The 16,469-nt window shown below is 44.4% G+C and overlaps 1 protein-coding gene across 5 annotated transcripts; it reads right to left on the bottom strand.

Moving 5' to 3' along the window:
* Window positions 1-1,356: 1,356 nt before the first annotated feature.
* LOC147185670 (pumilio homolog 2-like) lies at window positions 1,357-15,132 on the bottom strand. 5 transcript variants are annotated; one of them, XM_086104282.1, is made up of 23 exons: window positions 14,973-15,132; window positions 12,623-12,980; window positions 12,421-12,489; window positions 12,160-12,265; window positions 11,836-12,023; window positions 11,519-11,691; window positions 11,047-11,401; window positions 10,865-10,958; window positions 10,638-10,745; window positions 10,378-10,523; window positions 10,041-10,164; window positions 9,807-9,947; window positions 8,770-9,075; window positions 8,466-8,693; window positions 7,209-7,476; window positions 6,970-7,099; window positions 6,729-6,863; window positions 6,443-6,580; window positions 5,578-5,703; window positions 5,332-5,403; window positions 4,424-4,545; window positions 4,139-4,331; window positions 1,357-3,579 (listed from the first exon to the last, which is right to left on the bottom strand). In XM_086104282.1, the coding sequence occupies exons 2-23, from the start codon at window positions 12,965-12,967 to the stop codon at window positions 3,448-3,450; spliced, it is 3,699 nt and encodes a 1,232-aa protein (XP_085960408.1). In that variant the 5' UTR covers window positions 12,968-12,980; window positions 14,973-15,132; the 3' UTR covers window positions 1,357-3,447. The 5 variants fall into 5 exon arrangements, with proteins under 5 accessions (XP_085960408.1, XP_085960410.1, XP_085960409.1 ...); XM_086104284.1 differs by having other exon boundaries at window positions 6,735-6,863; XM_086104283.1 differs by having other exon boundaries at window positions 8,770-9,072.
* Between the last annotated feature and the right edge of the window lie 1,337 nt (window positions 15,133-16,469).

The following is a 16,469-nucleotide window of genomic DNA, read 5'->3' as shown; positions in this document are numbered from 1 at the left end:
AGAGAAGCTAAAACCTTTACCTGGATGCTGCTTTTTTCTTTTTGTTTTACAAATTTTAATTTTAATTTGTTGTGTGGTATTCAATGCTTACTTATGTTGTTTTACTGTAAATAGTTAAAAGGTTGTAAATATACACATTCAGAGATTGGAACTTTTTGACGACCTTGTTTTGAGATGGGTCTTTGTACTTTGTTGGTTTTTCTTAATGCCAATCTTCGCTAAAGAGAAGTTAAAACTTTTACCTGGATGCTGCTTTTTTCTTTTTGTTTTACAAATTTTAATTTAGAATTTGTTGTGGTATTCAAAGCTTACTTATGTTGTTGTACTGTAAATAGTTGAAAGTTTATAAATATACACATTCAGAGATTGGAACCTTTTGTTGACCTTGTTTTGAGATGGGTCTTTGTACTTTGTTGGTTTTTCTTAATGCCAATCTTCGCTAAAGACAAGTTAAAACTTTTACCTGGATGCTGCTTTTTTCTTTGTTTTACAAATTTTAATTTATAATTTGTTGTGTGGTATTCAAAGCTTACTTATGTTGTTTTACTGTAAATAGTTAAAAGCTTATAAATATACAAGCACTCCATGTTGTACTCCATGTTGAGTATGTTCAGAAGAATATAAATAAAGCCATATAAATCATAAATATTTGATATGCTGTCTATTCTTTGCATTAGTAATTCATTTTACACAATACTACGTTATTTTTGGTAGTAAATTAATTTAAGCAACAAAAAAAAAACTGAGGAGCCATTTGGGAGCCGAAAGAGCCGGCTCTTTCTAGGGAGCCGAGCCAAAAGAGCCGGCTCTCTAAAAGGAGCCGGAATTCCCATCACTACAACGATGACTTCTTAGTCTTCTTCTAGCAGTTTCTTGGCGATTGACAAATGCGCATTACCGCCACCTAGTGGTACAAAGCGCGAACCGAACAAGACCGCTCAACCACTACAGGTGTTTAAAACAAAGCAAATCTAACCCTCAATTTAAATCCTCTTAATCTCCGCCACTACAATTGTTGCCGACTTCAGGGTCGTTCACAGGCTTTTTTTTTTAAATCAGCTATTAGTAGAGAATGGGAACATTAAATGCAGAAGGGCGCACGAGGACCCGAGTTGATGCTCCTGAAATGCATTTCCCTCAAACTAAGTTAATACAAACCTACACATTGCGCTTACCTCCACGTTTTCAGTCTGCTCAAATTCAACAGTGGCCCACCTGCAATGTCTTTTTTTTTTTTTTTTTTTTAGATGTTCCTATTCTGGTCCCGCCTTACTCGTTTCCCACTATCACTCAAAAAAATATATTTTTTTTTAGATCAAGCTGACAAGCTACATAAACGAAAATGACAAAATGCAATTCAAATGTTAGAAGAACAGTTTAATCATACAGTCACAATTCTGCCTCCAAAAAAAAAGTGTGTTTTTCTTCATCTAACAGCTGGAAATGTACATAAGGCCACCTGAAAATGTACATGACTTTGACTGTGACAAAACTCATATGTTCATATTTATATAATTGACAATATTTTACAATGCTTTTTTTTTTTTGCTTACAAGGTAGTAGCCGTTCCAAAATACAGCCTTTTTCTGTACAAAAATATTTGCCATATCCTGTGAGGTCAGCAGACAACTAAAAGGCAGCCTCTGATTTTGAGGATTTTTTGTTTGTTTGTTTTAAAAATCCTTTTTTTTTTCTTTGAAAAGTGTCACACGTCAGAAAGACTATCAACAGTGGATGTTTACAGCAGCTCCAGTACAAATAAGAGGCTGGCCTTTTCCCATAGATTTAAAAACAAAAATTACATGCCAGATTATGAAGCCTGAAACATTAATTTTTTTTCTCTTTAAAATAACACTTGCTCAAATAAAACTGTGTACAGAATATTCAAAAGGGGGGTGTAAAGGAGTGATGAATATACACACGCTAAAATGCACACGCTTGTTTGCCTTTTCTCCCCCCCCCTAAAATGTAGAAGACATCCCATTTACAGCATAAACAGTTACAAATGTACAACTGTACAGGGAGAATAAAAGCATCACTACAAGTTTGCAAGGCCTGTTAAACACAAGACATTTTTTTTCTCACTTTAACTAATAATAATAATCTTACAATTACCGACTGCACATATACTACATATATTCTACAATCCAAAAAAGCCATCACTACAATTATTACAGGACAGTTGGATAGATTTGAGATGGGCCCCCACCGGCATCCAATCCAAAGAGTTAAAAAATACAAAACATTGGCGCATTTAAAAATCAGACTTAAAAATCCCTTCTTCCAAGTCCCAGTAATAATTCCATCTCATTTACAACGCTGGGGGGGAAAAGCCCCCACACTTTTAAAAATGTTGAATCTTATGTGGTTGGGGGTGCGAGGGGATTCGTCCATCAACAGCGACCAGAAAGCAACAATTAAGAATCACACAAAAAGATGCTACACTAAAACTACTTTTTTTTTTTAAGCTAGAGATGATTATTTAGTACATAAAAGTTAGCTCAGCGCAGTGTTCATTTTCTACTCCAAGACACTAAAAAGGATCAAGAGGGGAGCTCAAACGAAAATTCAACCTGACAACGGTGCGATATTAAATAATCGTCGCTCTGGTAAGTTTCGTTTCAAAACCGAAGCCCCTCTCTCATTTAATACCTTCTCTTGTTAGTACCTGTTACATGTGATAAATGCAAGTTTGGGCTCAGGTAGTCTCTTTGGGTACACCCCCCCCCCCAAAAAAAACAACAGACTTCCAGCTGCTGACCGATTCAATCGCTCAAGGGAGGTCAGAGTGCGAGGGCAAGGCAGGGGGGAAAAGAAAGGCCCCATTTAAATATAAAGCCACTCACGTTGATTTGTTCTCTAACGTCAGCCCGACTAATTTCGAGCAAGCACAAAAGGGATTTTCTCAAAAGATCCGTGGCGACGAGGCTGTTTGGAATCAGCAGCTTTGGCATTGGGAGGGGGGAATTACTATTGTTTCGACTTTGACACGGGGTCAAACGTAAATATGCAATTTCCCGGACTTACACAAGTCGGTTTGAAAAGCAAAAGGGAATTTTGTCACTCGGTTTTAGCTTTTAGTAGGTCACTTGCTGGTTGAGAATTGTAAGAAGTTTCGGCAAATGTGTCGGGGTTTTTTTCCCTCTACAAAGAATTTACATGGTAAAAAAAACAAATGTACAATATGAAAACCAGTCAAATACATCGGTCACATAATTAATGGCCTTGTGCTTTACCCAACAAATAAAGCTAGCTCACTTATGCCGGTCATGGCAGGTGGGGTGGGGGGGGTCAAATGGTACTTCACCTGTGGCAGCACAATAGCAGGTGTCAGTTGTCACAGCTGTTTAGGTGAAATTGACTTTTTTTACACCCCCCCCCCAAAAAAGGAGATCTTAATATGCTTGGGGGGGGGGGGGGGGGGGGTGTCCATAATGTCGTCTTTGACTACATGAGGCCGTTTGTGGGGCCACCGATTGGACCCAACTCGGAGCCACTCTTCATGTAATACTTTTCCAGTTTGGCCAAAATGTGTTTTCCGTAAGTGTACTTGCGCAAGGTGGCGATGTGAGGCCGGATCTAAGGAGGACAAGGTTGGGGTGGTCAACAACAGGTCATTTTCTTATTTTCATGTCAGGATTAATATATAATTGATATGAGATGAATATAGTTAATATTACTAATAATATAGGATATTAATATTTGATCAAAGATTATATTGGATCAATAATAGTGTTGAATACCGTATTTCCCGCACTAAAAGGCGCACTGGATTATAAGGCGCAATCTACAATGCATCCACGATTCCGTTCGACTCGAGAGGCGTGCATGACCGCCTCCGAAAAATGTAAATTAATGATTACTTCAATGAAATGACGAAAATTGAAAATAATTCATAACTTTGCTGCTGTGAATTGGGAATTTCTCCATTGCGAGACTAATAAAGGTTTTCTTATCTTATCTTATCTTAATGCATCAAAACAGAAAGTCAAGCGGGGAAATCTCAAATATCTCAAATCTCAAAATAAATCCACACTGAATATTACCAAAAATAATTTGGGAAGGATCTCTGGAATGGGCCAAAATGGCTGACTTACTTTGTGCGAAATCAAATTGGCCTTCCGACAAGCGCGCTTACCTTGTGCATGATGATTTTCCGCTGGGCGGGTTCGGCCATGTCGATCATTCTTTGGACCACGTAGTTGGCGTACTGGTCCTTCATCATGGTGTACAGGGCGCTGTGGGGGCCGTCCTTCTGGCAGCACACCTCGTCGATCAGCAGAGCTCTCTCGGCACGCGAGGAGTGGATCACGCACTTTTCCACAACGTTGCTGATGCGCAAACGACACCGCAGTCGTAATTCCACTGCTTCCCCCCCCCCGTTTCACGGTTCCGTTTTAAGACGAGCAGCGCGGCATCGTACCTTGCAAATTTATGTTGGCTCAGTAGAAGGACTTTCCCACGCACTTCCGCAACGATCTTGCTCTTGTCTTCCGGTCTGCCGTGCTCCAAAACATGCTGAATGACGTAGTTACCATACTGATCCTGCAGGGGGAGGCAACGGACGTGCAAGATCAACGACGGCATGGGCGGGATCAACGATTTTCACAAATGCATTACAAAGAAGTGGAATGACCCCCATTCATGTGACACTCGTGCACTCTATGGAACCGGTGAGGTCGGTCATGAAGAAATGCATGCATGTCACGGCGGGAAGATAAATGAGATGCCCCCCGCCCCCCCCCCGCGGAAACTTGATGATGTCATCACTGCAGAAGGTCAGACAAAACAGATGCTGCTGATTTGCAAAAAGGGACGGCGACCGGGCAACCAAACCAGCAGCATTTTTGCCCCTTCGGAAAATTGGTGATGGACACGTTACGGGATGAGGTAGGTTGAGTCTGAGCGGAAAGGGAGAGAGACAACACCACTCGGAACGGTTCCGGCCTGTAACCTCATCGTGCACATTTGCTTTCAGATGCATTTCCTGTCAAGTCTGTTCATTTCCGCTTGTCAGATTTTTGCAATCCAATTTTTTTTTCCCTTCCCGATTCAAGCATTTGAGGTTTCAAAAAGGAGTAAGCTCAGAAAAGAAACACCGGATTTAACAGGAGATGCTGCGGGCCATCGCACAGAAGGGGAAGCCTTGTGAGTCCTCGGTGCGATTAAGTGAAAAAGTAGAAAGGCAGGGGGGGATACATTTTAAAAAACTGTTGATTAAGGACGCGGAAAAGTTGAGAACTCCATCTATTGTAACATTAAAAATTAGAAGAGGGAAGAAGGAGAAAAAAAAACATGGACATCCTTGAGAGAGAGGCAAATTGCTCTGACCTTGAACAGTGCATCACGGGACACTGTATAATATGTTTTGGGTGTCATCTCCAATGATACGCCTTGATATTTCTGGATGGAATAGGTGAAGGGGGGAGGGGGGGAGGGTGGATGTTTGAATATTCACGTCAGATGTGATGAAAGCTAACAAGACAATTTTTTTTTTCACAAGCACAACAATGATGAGTGACGTTCTGGGAGGAAAAAAATAATCTGCAATTTAACCAAGTGCACACGTTTGTTTACCTGACCCAGTTGCTCAGAGTGCTGATGCAACTCTTCCAGTATTGGCAAAGTCTGCTCCTGGGTGCAGTGCTCCAAAATCCTTTGGATGACTCGACAGCCGTAAGGGTGCGTGGAGAGGACAAACACCTGAAAAAGCAGCCGCGGGTAAAAACACTTTTTTTTTTTAAGCCGTCAGTTTTAGCGGCTTTGACACTTCAACGGGTATCCCTGCTGACACACACAAAAAAAAAAAAAAAAAAAAAAAAACATCGCTGCGAACAGAAAACCAGTCCATCCTGCCAAATTAGCAAATCCTGCAAGCCACTTTTTTTTAAGTGCTTTTCTGCAAACAAACAGGCAACATGAGCAGAAATTTTGGGCTTTGTGTCCGATAGAAGGCAATCATGGAGACATGAATCAAAGTGACCACCGACAAAAGCCTGGTGCCCAATTCAATGTTTAATTTTATTTTTATTTTTAAAAAGCTGTGGTTTATGTTATGTTTGAAACGTTAAACAATTTGGCCGTTGCCTGCGCCATTCATAAAACAAGTACCATATTTTCCGCACTAAAAGGCGCACCTTCAATGAACAGCCTATTTTGTAATTTTTTTATCATATATTGGACAAACTGGATTATAAAACGCAATCTACAATGCATCCACTAGATGGAGCTACGCAAATGTCAGAAGGGAAAGGAAAAAATATGATTCATTTTGAATGATGTCACGGTCATTTCAAAATCAGATTTTTGGAAGAAAGATTTTTTTTTTTTAAAAATCACCTGAGCAAAACAGCGATGAGATTATTTCAAGCACTGATGAATTGAGGCACGGCATTGATGACAGCGGAGCTTGCGACCCTTTTCACTAACACGACACACATACCTGGCCTTGGAAGGCGTCTATAATGAACTGCAGAGCTTGCGGCTGGACACACTCGATGCACTTTTGCACCACATGGTTACCATTCTGGTCCTTCACGCACTTTAAAACATGGCCGTCCAGCTCACGAACGATGTCACTCTGAAAACCACAAAAAAATCGTTTGCGAGGAACAGCTGAGACCTTTCCAAACACCGACATCAGCGCGTGGAAATTAAAGCCTCGAGTCTTTTACGATGGAGGGAGGAAAAAAAAGGGTCAAACAGATTTGAAGAAAAATCTCACTTACAATTACCTGCTGGTCTGAAGAAATGGACTCTAAGGCTTTCTGAATGACCCTGCAGCCGTACATCTGTAAAGCCAGCGGGAGGACATGGCCGCGGATCCGAGTTGCCAACGCCAGCTTCTGGTCCGCGCTTCCAAACTGCAACACAGAAAACATCTCAATCTGACATGACTCGACAAAGCAGCCACGCTTAAAAAATAAATAAATAAAATCTCTGCTCGCTAAACGTCGTCACCCGTCTAACCTCAAAGAATTTCTGGATGACATAGTTGCCAAACACATCTGTCATCAGCTGGTATGCGGCTTGTAGGATCTCTCCGAAAACCATCTGTCTCTCGGCGGGACTGGCCCTCTCCAGTTTCTGCTGGATGAATCTGAGAGGTGAAATTATTTAAAAAAATAAAAAATAAAAAAATCAATCTCCATTGGACAGAAAAAAAATAGATGGCAATTTCTTCAACCAGGAACGTTCGTTTCGCAAACCTGGATCCGTGCTGGTCTTGCGAGAACTCCACCATGTGTCCAGGCAGGTCTCGGAGTTGAAGGTTTGGAAAGCGGTTGTTCCTGAAGTCTTCCAGGAGGCGGCTGCGGCCGGACGGCATCACGTCCGAGCGGCTATAGCGGGGCCGAGACGGTGGGAAGAGCTGGCTGCTGGAATTAAATAGGCTAGAGGTGCCGCCGGCACTGCGGTACTTGGCCTCGGCTCCGGGTGCTGCGGAGATGTAACGCCCGCTGCCGTTTGTCAAGCCACCTGAGATGATAGAATAATATAGCGGTGATTGTAAAATTGCAACTCTTTTGATTTTGTAGTATAGGGTGATGCCCAAATTATTTTTTTTACATAATTCTCTGGTCAATATGAATAACGTGATCAGGTTAGAATTTTTTTTTTTTTGGAATGCACAAACTGAAAAACTGTTCTAAAAATAGCTCACCGGTGATGAGACAATTGTGACTTCCTAGGATTGTTGTTGCAGTGACCACAGTAATGAATGGCCTAGTTTGTAATTTTTTTCATATATTGGATGCACTGAATGATAAGACGCAATCTACAATGTATCCACAAGATGGAGCTACGTCCCTTCCGTTCAACTCCAGAGGCGTTCATAAGCGCCTCCGAAAAATGAAACTACAAAAATTGAAAATAATGCATCAAAACAGAAAATCAAGGATTTTCACAAATCCTGTAGCCCCCCTACAGAATTTCTTTTGTGATTTCCTCGTTTGTTAATACACAACAAAGAAATAAAACACTTCTGAGACAGAAATCACAAAAGAAATTCTGTCGGGGGGGCTACAGAATTTATTTTGTGATTTCCTCGCTTGATTTTTTGTTTTGATGCATTATTTTCAATTTTTGTAGTTTCATTGAAGGAATCGTTCATTTACATTTTTCGGAGGCGGTCATTGAACGCCTCTCGAGTCGACCGGAAGAAGAGAAGGCACCGTAATTGTACGATTAAATTTAAAGAAAATCATTTCAGAAGTGTGTATCGAACTCTTAGCCCCCATGTATTAATCCGTAACCAAGTAGTAGCTCTCAACTTTAAAAAGGTTGGCAAGCCTGTTCTTATTAAAAATATCAAATATTTTGGAAGACCCTACAGAGCAGCGAGTTTGCGGACAATGACATCTCTCTCTCATTCAGCTTCAACTCTCATGCAAATTAGCGGGTCGTCGTCAATGGCGGAAACCGTGCTGGACTCTAGCGACGCGGCGGAATGACAAATATGCTCTCACCGAGGTGAAGGCTGGAGGAGGACCCGTGAGAGGAGGGAAGAGAAGGCGGGGGAGTGAGAGGCGAGTGGCCGGGGGTGAGTCCGATGGGGCTGGGTGAGGAGGAGTAACCCAGGCTGTTGTAAAAAGGCTGGCCGATGGGAGTTAAACTGCTGCTTCCGCGCTTGTAAAGATCCGAGCTCGTCAACAGGGAGTCCCTGCGAGACACGCTGCTACTCGTTGAGCTCGACACTACGGCGACAAAAGAAGGAGGGGCGTTGGAATAAAAGCAAAAGTGGAAACATCACGTGAACCTTGGGCTACCGACCCGACGAGCCGAATCCTCCGAGGGCAGACGCCAGACCCACGCCGAGCGAGCTGCCGGTGCTGCTGAAGCCCAACGAGGAGCTCTGCGGCGGCGGCGGAGCTGATGTGTGCGAGAAAAGCGAGCTGCTCTGAGAGGTGTTGGGGACAGAGCCGGAGCCGTAGAATGAACTGGACTGCAGGCCGCTGCTCTGAGGGGGAGCCTGCTGCTGCTGCGGCTGAGGTTGGGGTTGAGGCATGGAGCGGTACATGCCGTTGGCCGGAGGGCCTGGCATGTTGTTACCGGAACCGGACGCGGACACCGCAGCTGCTGGTTGGAGAAAGCAAGGAGGGTGAGACGAGGCAAAAGAAAAAGTTGTCTCATGCGTTACGTTCAATCCGAAGCCGATTTGGGTATTTAACACATATTCCCCCCTAAATTTTTTTAGGGGAGTGACTCCAAAACGATGTGCTTGCACAGATCCTGTTCCATGGAAGATTGTCCAATTACAATTAATTTCATTTCCGCACTGGGTTATGAGGCGCACCTTCAATGAATGGCCTATTTTGTCATTTTTTTTCATATATTGGACGTATTTTCATATATTGGGCGGATTTTAAGGCGCGCTGTGAGCTTTTAAGGCTATGGAAGACTTTTCGTGCGAAAAATATGGTACTCCAAATAATTTATCCATCAAGATGATTGCTATTTCAGTCTTTTTTTTTTCCTTTAGGGGTACGCTGTGAGATTTTTCCAATTTAAAATGTACACTGGCTCCAGAATAGTGGCTAAATATGTCCAGAGAAAGGTGAGTTACGACCTCATCTTTTTCTGAGGGGTCTAACGGGGGAAACCATGCGTAAAAGAAATACTAAGACGTAAATCCGACTAGCGCTCGAGGAGACAAGATTTGAACTGAGAAAATTCATGCAGACCAAAGCCGACAAATATCAGATTGTCAACTTTTATTTGAAACTGTTGTCCTTTGTAGGTTGCGACCAATCACCTCAAATCAGAAGTGCCGCTCATCCAGATAGCGACGAGGTGCTATATTTACTTACCAGCCTGGGCTGCTGCGGGATTGATGAGGAGAGGCGTTTGGACTAAACGAACTGGCCCGCCGAGGCCGGTTCGAGCACTTGGGCCCATCACCAGTGCGCCGGTCTGGTCGTAGAAAGCTGCGGGGGCCAACACCTGATAACCTGAGCGGAAAAAAAGCCAATTTGTCAACAGATGATCTGAAATGCGAGCTGCAGATTGCAGGCCACGGTTGCTGATGAGCACGTGTAACCGACCGGGCATTCCGGCGTACGCCAGTGCGGGGTTTGCGGCGGCAGCCGCTGCAGCCAGAGATTCCTGCTGACTTTGTTGACCTTGACCGGGCGTAAGAGGACGCTGGTTGTTTCCCGTGCGCATTACCTGCCGGCATGTTAACGTCAGAAAACACAGTACAAACACTTTTGTACAAAGCAAAACTAGTTTCAAACGCCCTTGAAGGGAAACCAGACAATGTGAGGCGTTAACTGTGGTGCGCTTCTTTATGCTGCATTGGAAGCACACCGCGCAGGTGTTGAGGTGTGGAAGCTCTTTCACGGTCTTGCCTTGGCGTTCGCGACGACACGTGGTGCTCACCTGAGGTTGGCCCGGCCCTGGTCCCTGATTGGATGCTTGCTGATTCGCAGAGTGATTGGCAGTAGATGCGGCCTGTTGCTGAAAAAGGTTGGCCGGGTACACGCCCCAAGGAACGCCATAATATTGCGGTGGAACCACCGTGGGCCCTGGGAGGGGAAAATAAAGAACACTGTTGTCGTTTTTCCAACTTTTGGAATAGTTGGCACCTTGATCCACGTGGCGGCGTTGAAAAGACCGGACGAGGTGTGTCAGGTGATCACCTGCAAGAGTCGCTGCTGCCGCCAGCCCTGCTGCCGTGTATGGATCAGCTCCAGGGGGTGCGGCGTTGATGATGTAAGGGTTTGGCACAAACGCGGGAGCGAGGCCAGCTAAGCAAAGTCAACAAAAATCAACAGAAAGGTCAGTTGCAGGGGAGAATACTGGACCCAAGTAAACTGCTCAGTAGAATCAGGGATTTAAAAACAAGAAAATTATACGGCAACGGTACCAAGGTGCTGCTGTTGAGCCGCTGCCAGGGCATATTGTTGCTGCTGGGCTGCTGTGAGCTGCTGGACCGTGAGGGGATTTGACCGCTGGAATAACTAGAAAGGGACCAAAGAGATTTAGAACCTGCTTCAAACTTACAATTACGAGTTCTACATTCAAAAAAATAAAACAAAAACCACACACCTGCTGCTGCGAGCTGTAGTCAAACAACCCCACCGGGGTTCCGGAGGAGTCCACTTGAATCTGGTTCCCTGCATATTCAAACTGGAGGGATTCGACACCGGCTTGTTGTTCCATGCCACCCATGTTCTGGCCTTCCTGGTTCTGAAAGTCCTCCACTGGGCCCTTGTTGTGGTTCTGTTGTTGGAGAGCGTGCGCGTGGGCGTGGGCGTGAGCGTGGGCGTGGGCGTGAGCATGGGCGTGGGCGTGGGCATGGGCGTGGACGTGATGTTGGGTCATCATCTCCAATCCGGTCTGGTTCGGGCCCATCCTCTCCACGGCTTCAGTTGGAGAAGCTTGACGGCTTCCTGGAGTTGGACTGAAAGACATAAATGCCGTTAGGATACGAGTCCTCGGGCCTTAGAAATATTACGGGCCTTTCGGTAGGTTGGATATTTTGCCCAACCCGCCCCCCCAAAAATAACGCCACACATACTTGAAGTCTTTGCAGTCTCTGTCCATGCCGTTCAGTAAACTTCTTCCATTGGCTTTCGCGGAATCGCCGTCGTCGCCCACCTTCATCTCAGGGCTCTTGTCTTCCTCAAACGGAGAGACTTTCTCTGGGCCATCATTCTTCTCTCTCCCGTCCTGGTCCGTATCGCCTCCACCCTGGATTAGCAAGAACACAAGGTTAGGTCGAGATGTCACTCAACGGTGGAACTAAGTGCTAAAAATAAAAAAAAGACATTTTCGGGCATGAGACATTCGTGAAAGTAGAATAACGTTAAAAACCACAAGTGCATTTCAACTCACATAGCCGCCGTTCCTGTAACGGCCGTCCATCTTGTCGCCGGGAGACGAGCTCAGCACGTACTCCACCATGCTCACACCCAAGCCTCCGCCCTCCGAGCGGGGCGAGAGCACCGAGTTGGCGTCGCCGTTGCCGTGGAAACCCTGACCCGGCCGTCGCTGGACCATAATTGGTTGGGAGACTGAATGGTCTAGAGAAAAGGCTGGCATCAAACATCTGCAAAGCTGGCCGTAAAACCTTTTACGGGTAGGATTTTTTTTTCAAATCCGTTACAAACAAAACAAAACAAAAAAAAACATTTGGGTGTGAAGGTTGGAGTGACTCACGTGATGACCCCCAGGCATTGTCCCTCCACTCCTCTCCAAGAAGCATTCCTTTTCTTCCATCCTTGGCCAGTTCATCAGAGTCCCAGAGCTTTTTCGCTGGCAAAATCTTCAAAGAAAACAAAATCGGATTAACTCATTCACTCCCAAAGACGTTTTTAAACGTCTTTTAAGACTTGGTCCAGAATTGGCTGGTACTGAATGAGTTAATTGAAGCTTTTTTTTGCCCTTGAGTAGTTATTGCGTTTGCAAAAAATGTCCTACCTCTCCCATTCCTCTGGACTCCAAAGCCAGAGCTTGAAAGTCATAGTTCATTTCATCCACAGCGCGGACCTGAGCCACAAACACGACAAACGCGTTAAAAGCACAGTTTTCAATTTCACCACTGCTCCCTGACCCTTATTTTAATCATCAATTAATATGTCGATCATTTCTTCGATCGTGTTTACAAGCAAATGCGAAAAACCTGATCAACATGATTGGGGTCCCCGGTGGGCCAGCGATGCTTGCCCGGCGCGCAACCTGCCAGCTGCTCCCCGGCCTGCCTCTGGAAGAAGTAGCCGACCGTGGCGTCGTCCTGCGAACGACCGCTCAACGGCGGCTGCGGTGTTCCCGGCGTGGGGTTGCCCGTCCGATCCATGCCCTGTAAATGGGGGCCCCCTGTAGCCTGGCCCGCCACCGCGGCTAGGGGCCCTCCACCGTGGACCCTGACCCCTCCGGCCTCAGGAGCGCCATTTGCATGCAGCATCCCACCTCTTGTCTCCTGCCAGGCCACGTCATTCATACCTAGGATGCTGCATGGAATGCTCATTCCACGGAAAAGCCTAAAGAGAAGCGGGAGAGGTCACTCAATGGACAAATCAGGGGACAACGCACAATCGGATTCAAGATTTATAGGAGAAAATGAATTTTGGTAACATTATTGTCATGTTTGTATTGTCTTCATGACTAAAAAGTGTCTGGGAAGGCTGATATTTCTTAACTAATTTCGAGCAACGGGTCAGTTACATCACCATTGACTTGTGACTACGGCTGCAGTCTGTTTTCACGCCGTTTAGTTTGGTCGGCACAACCCTTGCTTTAGTTGTGCCTAATCGGTCATGAACTCCCTTTATCAGACGCGTATGAAAGCGAGGAACAAGTCATATCACCAGTTGCTCAAATCTGAGAAAGCCATGTAACGAATGTGGCAGTGTTTTGAAAGCTACGTGGTCTTGGGATCTTTGACAAAGCTCTTGAAAACTTGCGCTGACTACTGAGAACTAAAGGGGTTGTCGATTCCAAAGCCAATTTAATGGCTTAAATAAGTGTCGTTTTTGTAAATGACCACAAATTGCCCAGGGGCCATCCTGTCGACGTTGGTTCTAGCTCAAACAATTGCTTTGACTCTGTTATTTTGTTGTTGGAATTTTAATTTGTGAAGAGACTAGCGTACACTCACAAATGAGTTGCTTGACAAAACGCTGCCTAATACATCACCAACAGAGTTTCTTCTTGATAAAGTTTGTAGCTTTTGTTTTTTTAAATAGACGTTTCAATCAGAAGTTAGCACATCCTAGCGAGGAGGCTGAGCAGTCAGAAATTTAATGGTTAAAAGCACAATTAAATGAAAAAGCTTAATTTATAATACAACATAAAGCTGGCATCAGGCTAAGTTTTGCTGACACTGTCCGAGAAGTATTAAATCTTACAGTTGCTGTGGATACACTGTAGTTTTCTAAAAAGGGTCGTACGTATTTTGGTTGCTTTGTACGAGATGAAAAGGGGGTAAAACATTAACAGTTCTGCACAACCACTTCGTCAACAAGCAAATCGCAATTTCTTGCGCATGTTCTTTGCTAAAAGACACTTCTTGATTAGACTCCATTTAAATCGTTATGCAACTTCATAAACCGATGGTTTAGTGACCCAAACAGTAATAGCTAGGCTAATAGATGCCCGTTCATTACAAAACGAGTGCTGAAAAACAAAAAGCGGCATGGGAAAGGTATTAATGAGCACAACAAAAAGAACAAAACAAGTGCCGCTTGTTAGCATTCGTTACTAGTTTCGCTCGTGACCGAAGATGCGGCGTCGTAGCATCGCTACGACTGAGCCTTATGTGTATACATGTAAAACTGCTACATATGAACACAGACCACCGGACAAAATGACAGTCTTGCTCACACGATAACCATTATTCAAATATTACCAACAACATACTGATTGTTGCAGAAAACTGACGCCAGGCTAGTTCGACAGACAAGCTAACTAGCGAGCTAGCTGCTACCAGCGGCGATTTTGGGGTCTTAGACGGCTGGATATCCACGGGGGATTATCATTTTAATCATTCCTTAAAGTGATGTGGTTCCATTTTATCCTAACGTCCGATTTAAAACGGCATCTAAAATCGTTTCACTATTATTAACATTAGCAAGCTACATGAGCAACCATCTTAACGCTAGCCGCGCCGGGCCTGTTTATTATGGCTTGTCTGTGCTTGACATCAAAGTTTACATGAGAAACCAGCGCTGCATTTTTTATATCAGATGATATTAGTTTCACCGAATATGTGCGGTAGATTTTAAAACGAGGAGAAATGTCGCATCGGGTGCTGTGCTATAGCGCTACTAGCCAACTCGATGTTGTGTGCGAGCAAGAAACCAAGCAAACTCAGCGGCTAAACAACATGGCACCCCTTCAAGTTGCAAACAGAGGGGCCTTTACCGCTAAACAAAAGGGGAAATGCTCGCACAACGGCGGCGGTGTGTAAAACACACGCGCGTCGCCACTTTCTTCTGTCTGTCGACACTGAAAAAGGAGCTCAAAATACTTACGCGTTGTAGTATGGAGAGAGGCTCCGGGCTTGAGGCACGCCGTAAACCAGATTCTATATTGTTTTGTTTCCTTGGAGAGAGCGCTGATTTCTGTGCAAGGCTTTGATAGCCTCGGCTAATAGTTGGCCCGTGTTGCTGCCCCCTGCGGGTAAAGAGCGTGTACTGCTTCCGTCCTGCGCTGCACAGCGGCGTGCAAAGGAAAGTCCCCTCCCCAACTACTTCGTTCGTTGCAACGAGGGGTATTCCGGGCTCTTTTCAGCGATCTGGTGTCTTTGGCTCGACTCTCTGGGCTCAAAGGGACGAAAGAGCGTGAAAAGACTTGCTCGTTGCTTGCTGTGAAAACAGTCACCCATGACTCACATTGGGCCCCCTCGTCTTGTCATTTACTATAATGCCACAAATTCATACATTTGTGATTTTTAAAAATGGCATTTGCGTCACCACTTCATCTCTATTGCATTCTCCTCAGCTAACACTGAATAGGGATAGTCAGTCAGCACGGAAGGATTACTCGCTCTGTACCTTTTTAATAATTTATTGAAGCACTTTGCAGCAGAAGCCGAAATAGTAGAAGCAGGTAATAACCTAAAATACACAAATGAATATACATCACAATGTAAATGTGTATATAATTAATAATTCATTGAATAGCTTGTTTACTGAATAACTTAATAAACCACGATTTCACACTATGTATTATTGTAGTCATCATTATTCATTATTCTAAACGCAAGAATCTATACAGCAAAAACGTATCAAATGGAATCGAACAAGTCCCAGCGGCCGAAACCCGGAATTGGAGCCCCGGAATAATTAACTCCAATTAACTCCAGCCGTAACGCAAATTACCCCGCTTGAACATTAAAGTGCAGTCGGACAAACATGACAACTATGCAAAAAAAAAAGAACTAAATAAAGACACCACTGTGATTGCAGACTTTGGCCCACGCTGTGTAAAGTGCCAATTGCGAACAGTAACTTGCTGTGATTGCGATGCGGCTAACATAAAGCACAACGGACCCAAGACAAAGCAAGCAAACAAAGCGAGCGTGCACGCTTGAATCTAAAGAATAACTCTCCATATCTGATAAATAAAAGCGGACACAAACGAAACTCACTATTGGGCCATGCTGACCACAAAGTGAGTGTTTTCCCTCACAAAACAAACTGCTATGCCGCTTTTTACACGTCCGGTCACCTGTCAGTGGCAGCCCCGCCCCTCTTAGAGCAGCAGGTTGAATCCAAAACTGACCATGGTGCTAAAATAGTGCCTGGTTCACTCAGATTTAGACCACAGACCTAAAACACACCCTCGGTCAGGTAGTTAAATCTTTAAATTTGAATCATCCGGATTTACTGTCCAACCGTGTGGTCTTCTGCAACAAAAGGCTGAGGAGTAGGTTGAGAAAAAAATGACAAATTCCCCACAATTGAGCTGCCAGACTAGTTTTACAAAAAGAACAAACACAGTAAGTATGCGCCATAAACTGTAATGTT

Source organism: Hippocampus guttulatus, chromosome 23, assembly GCF_054856545.1.
Source record: "Hippocampus guttulatus isolate MCC_2025c chromosome 23, RoL_Hgut_1.0, whole genome shotgun sequence".
In the NCBI taxonomy this organism is placed as follows: Eukaryota; Metazoa; Chordata; class Actinopteri; order Syngnathiformes; family Syngnathidae; genus Hippocampus; species Hippocampus guttulatus.
The sequence above is the reverse complement of the archived record's forward strand: the minus strand, read 5'-3'. Positions and strand labels throughout refer to the sequence as shown.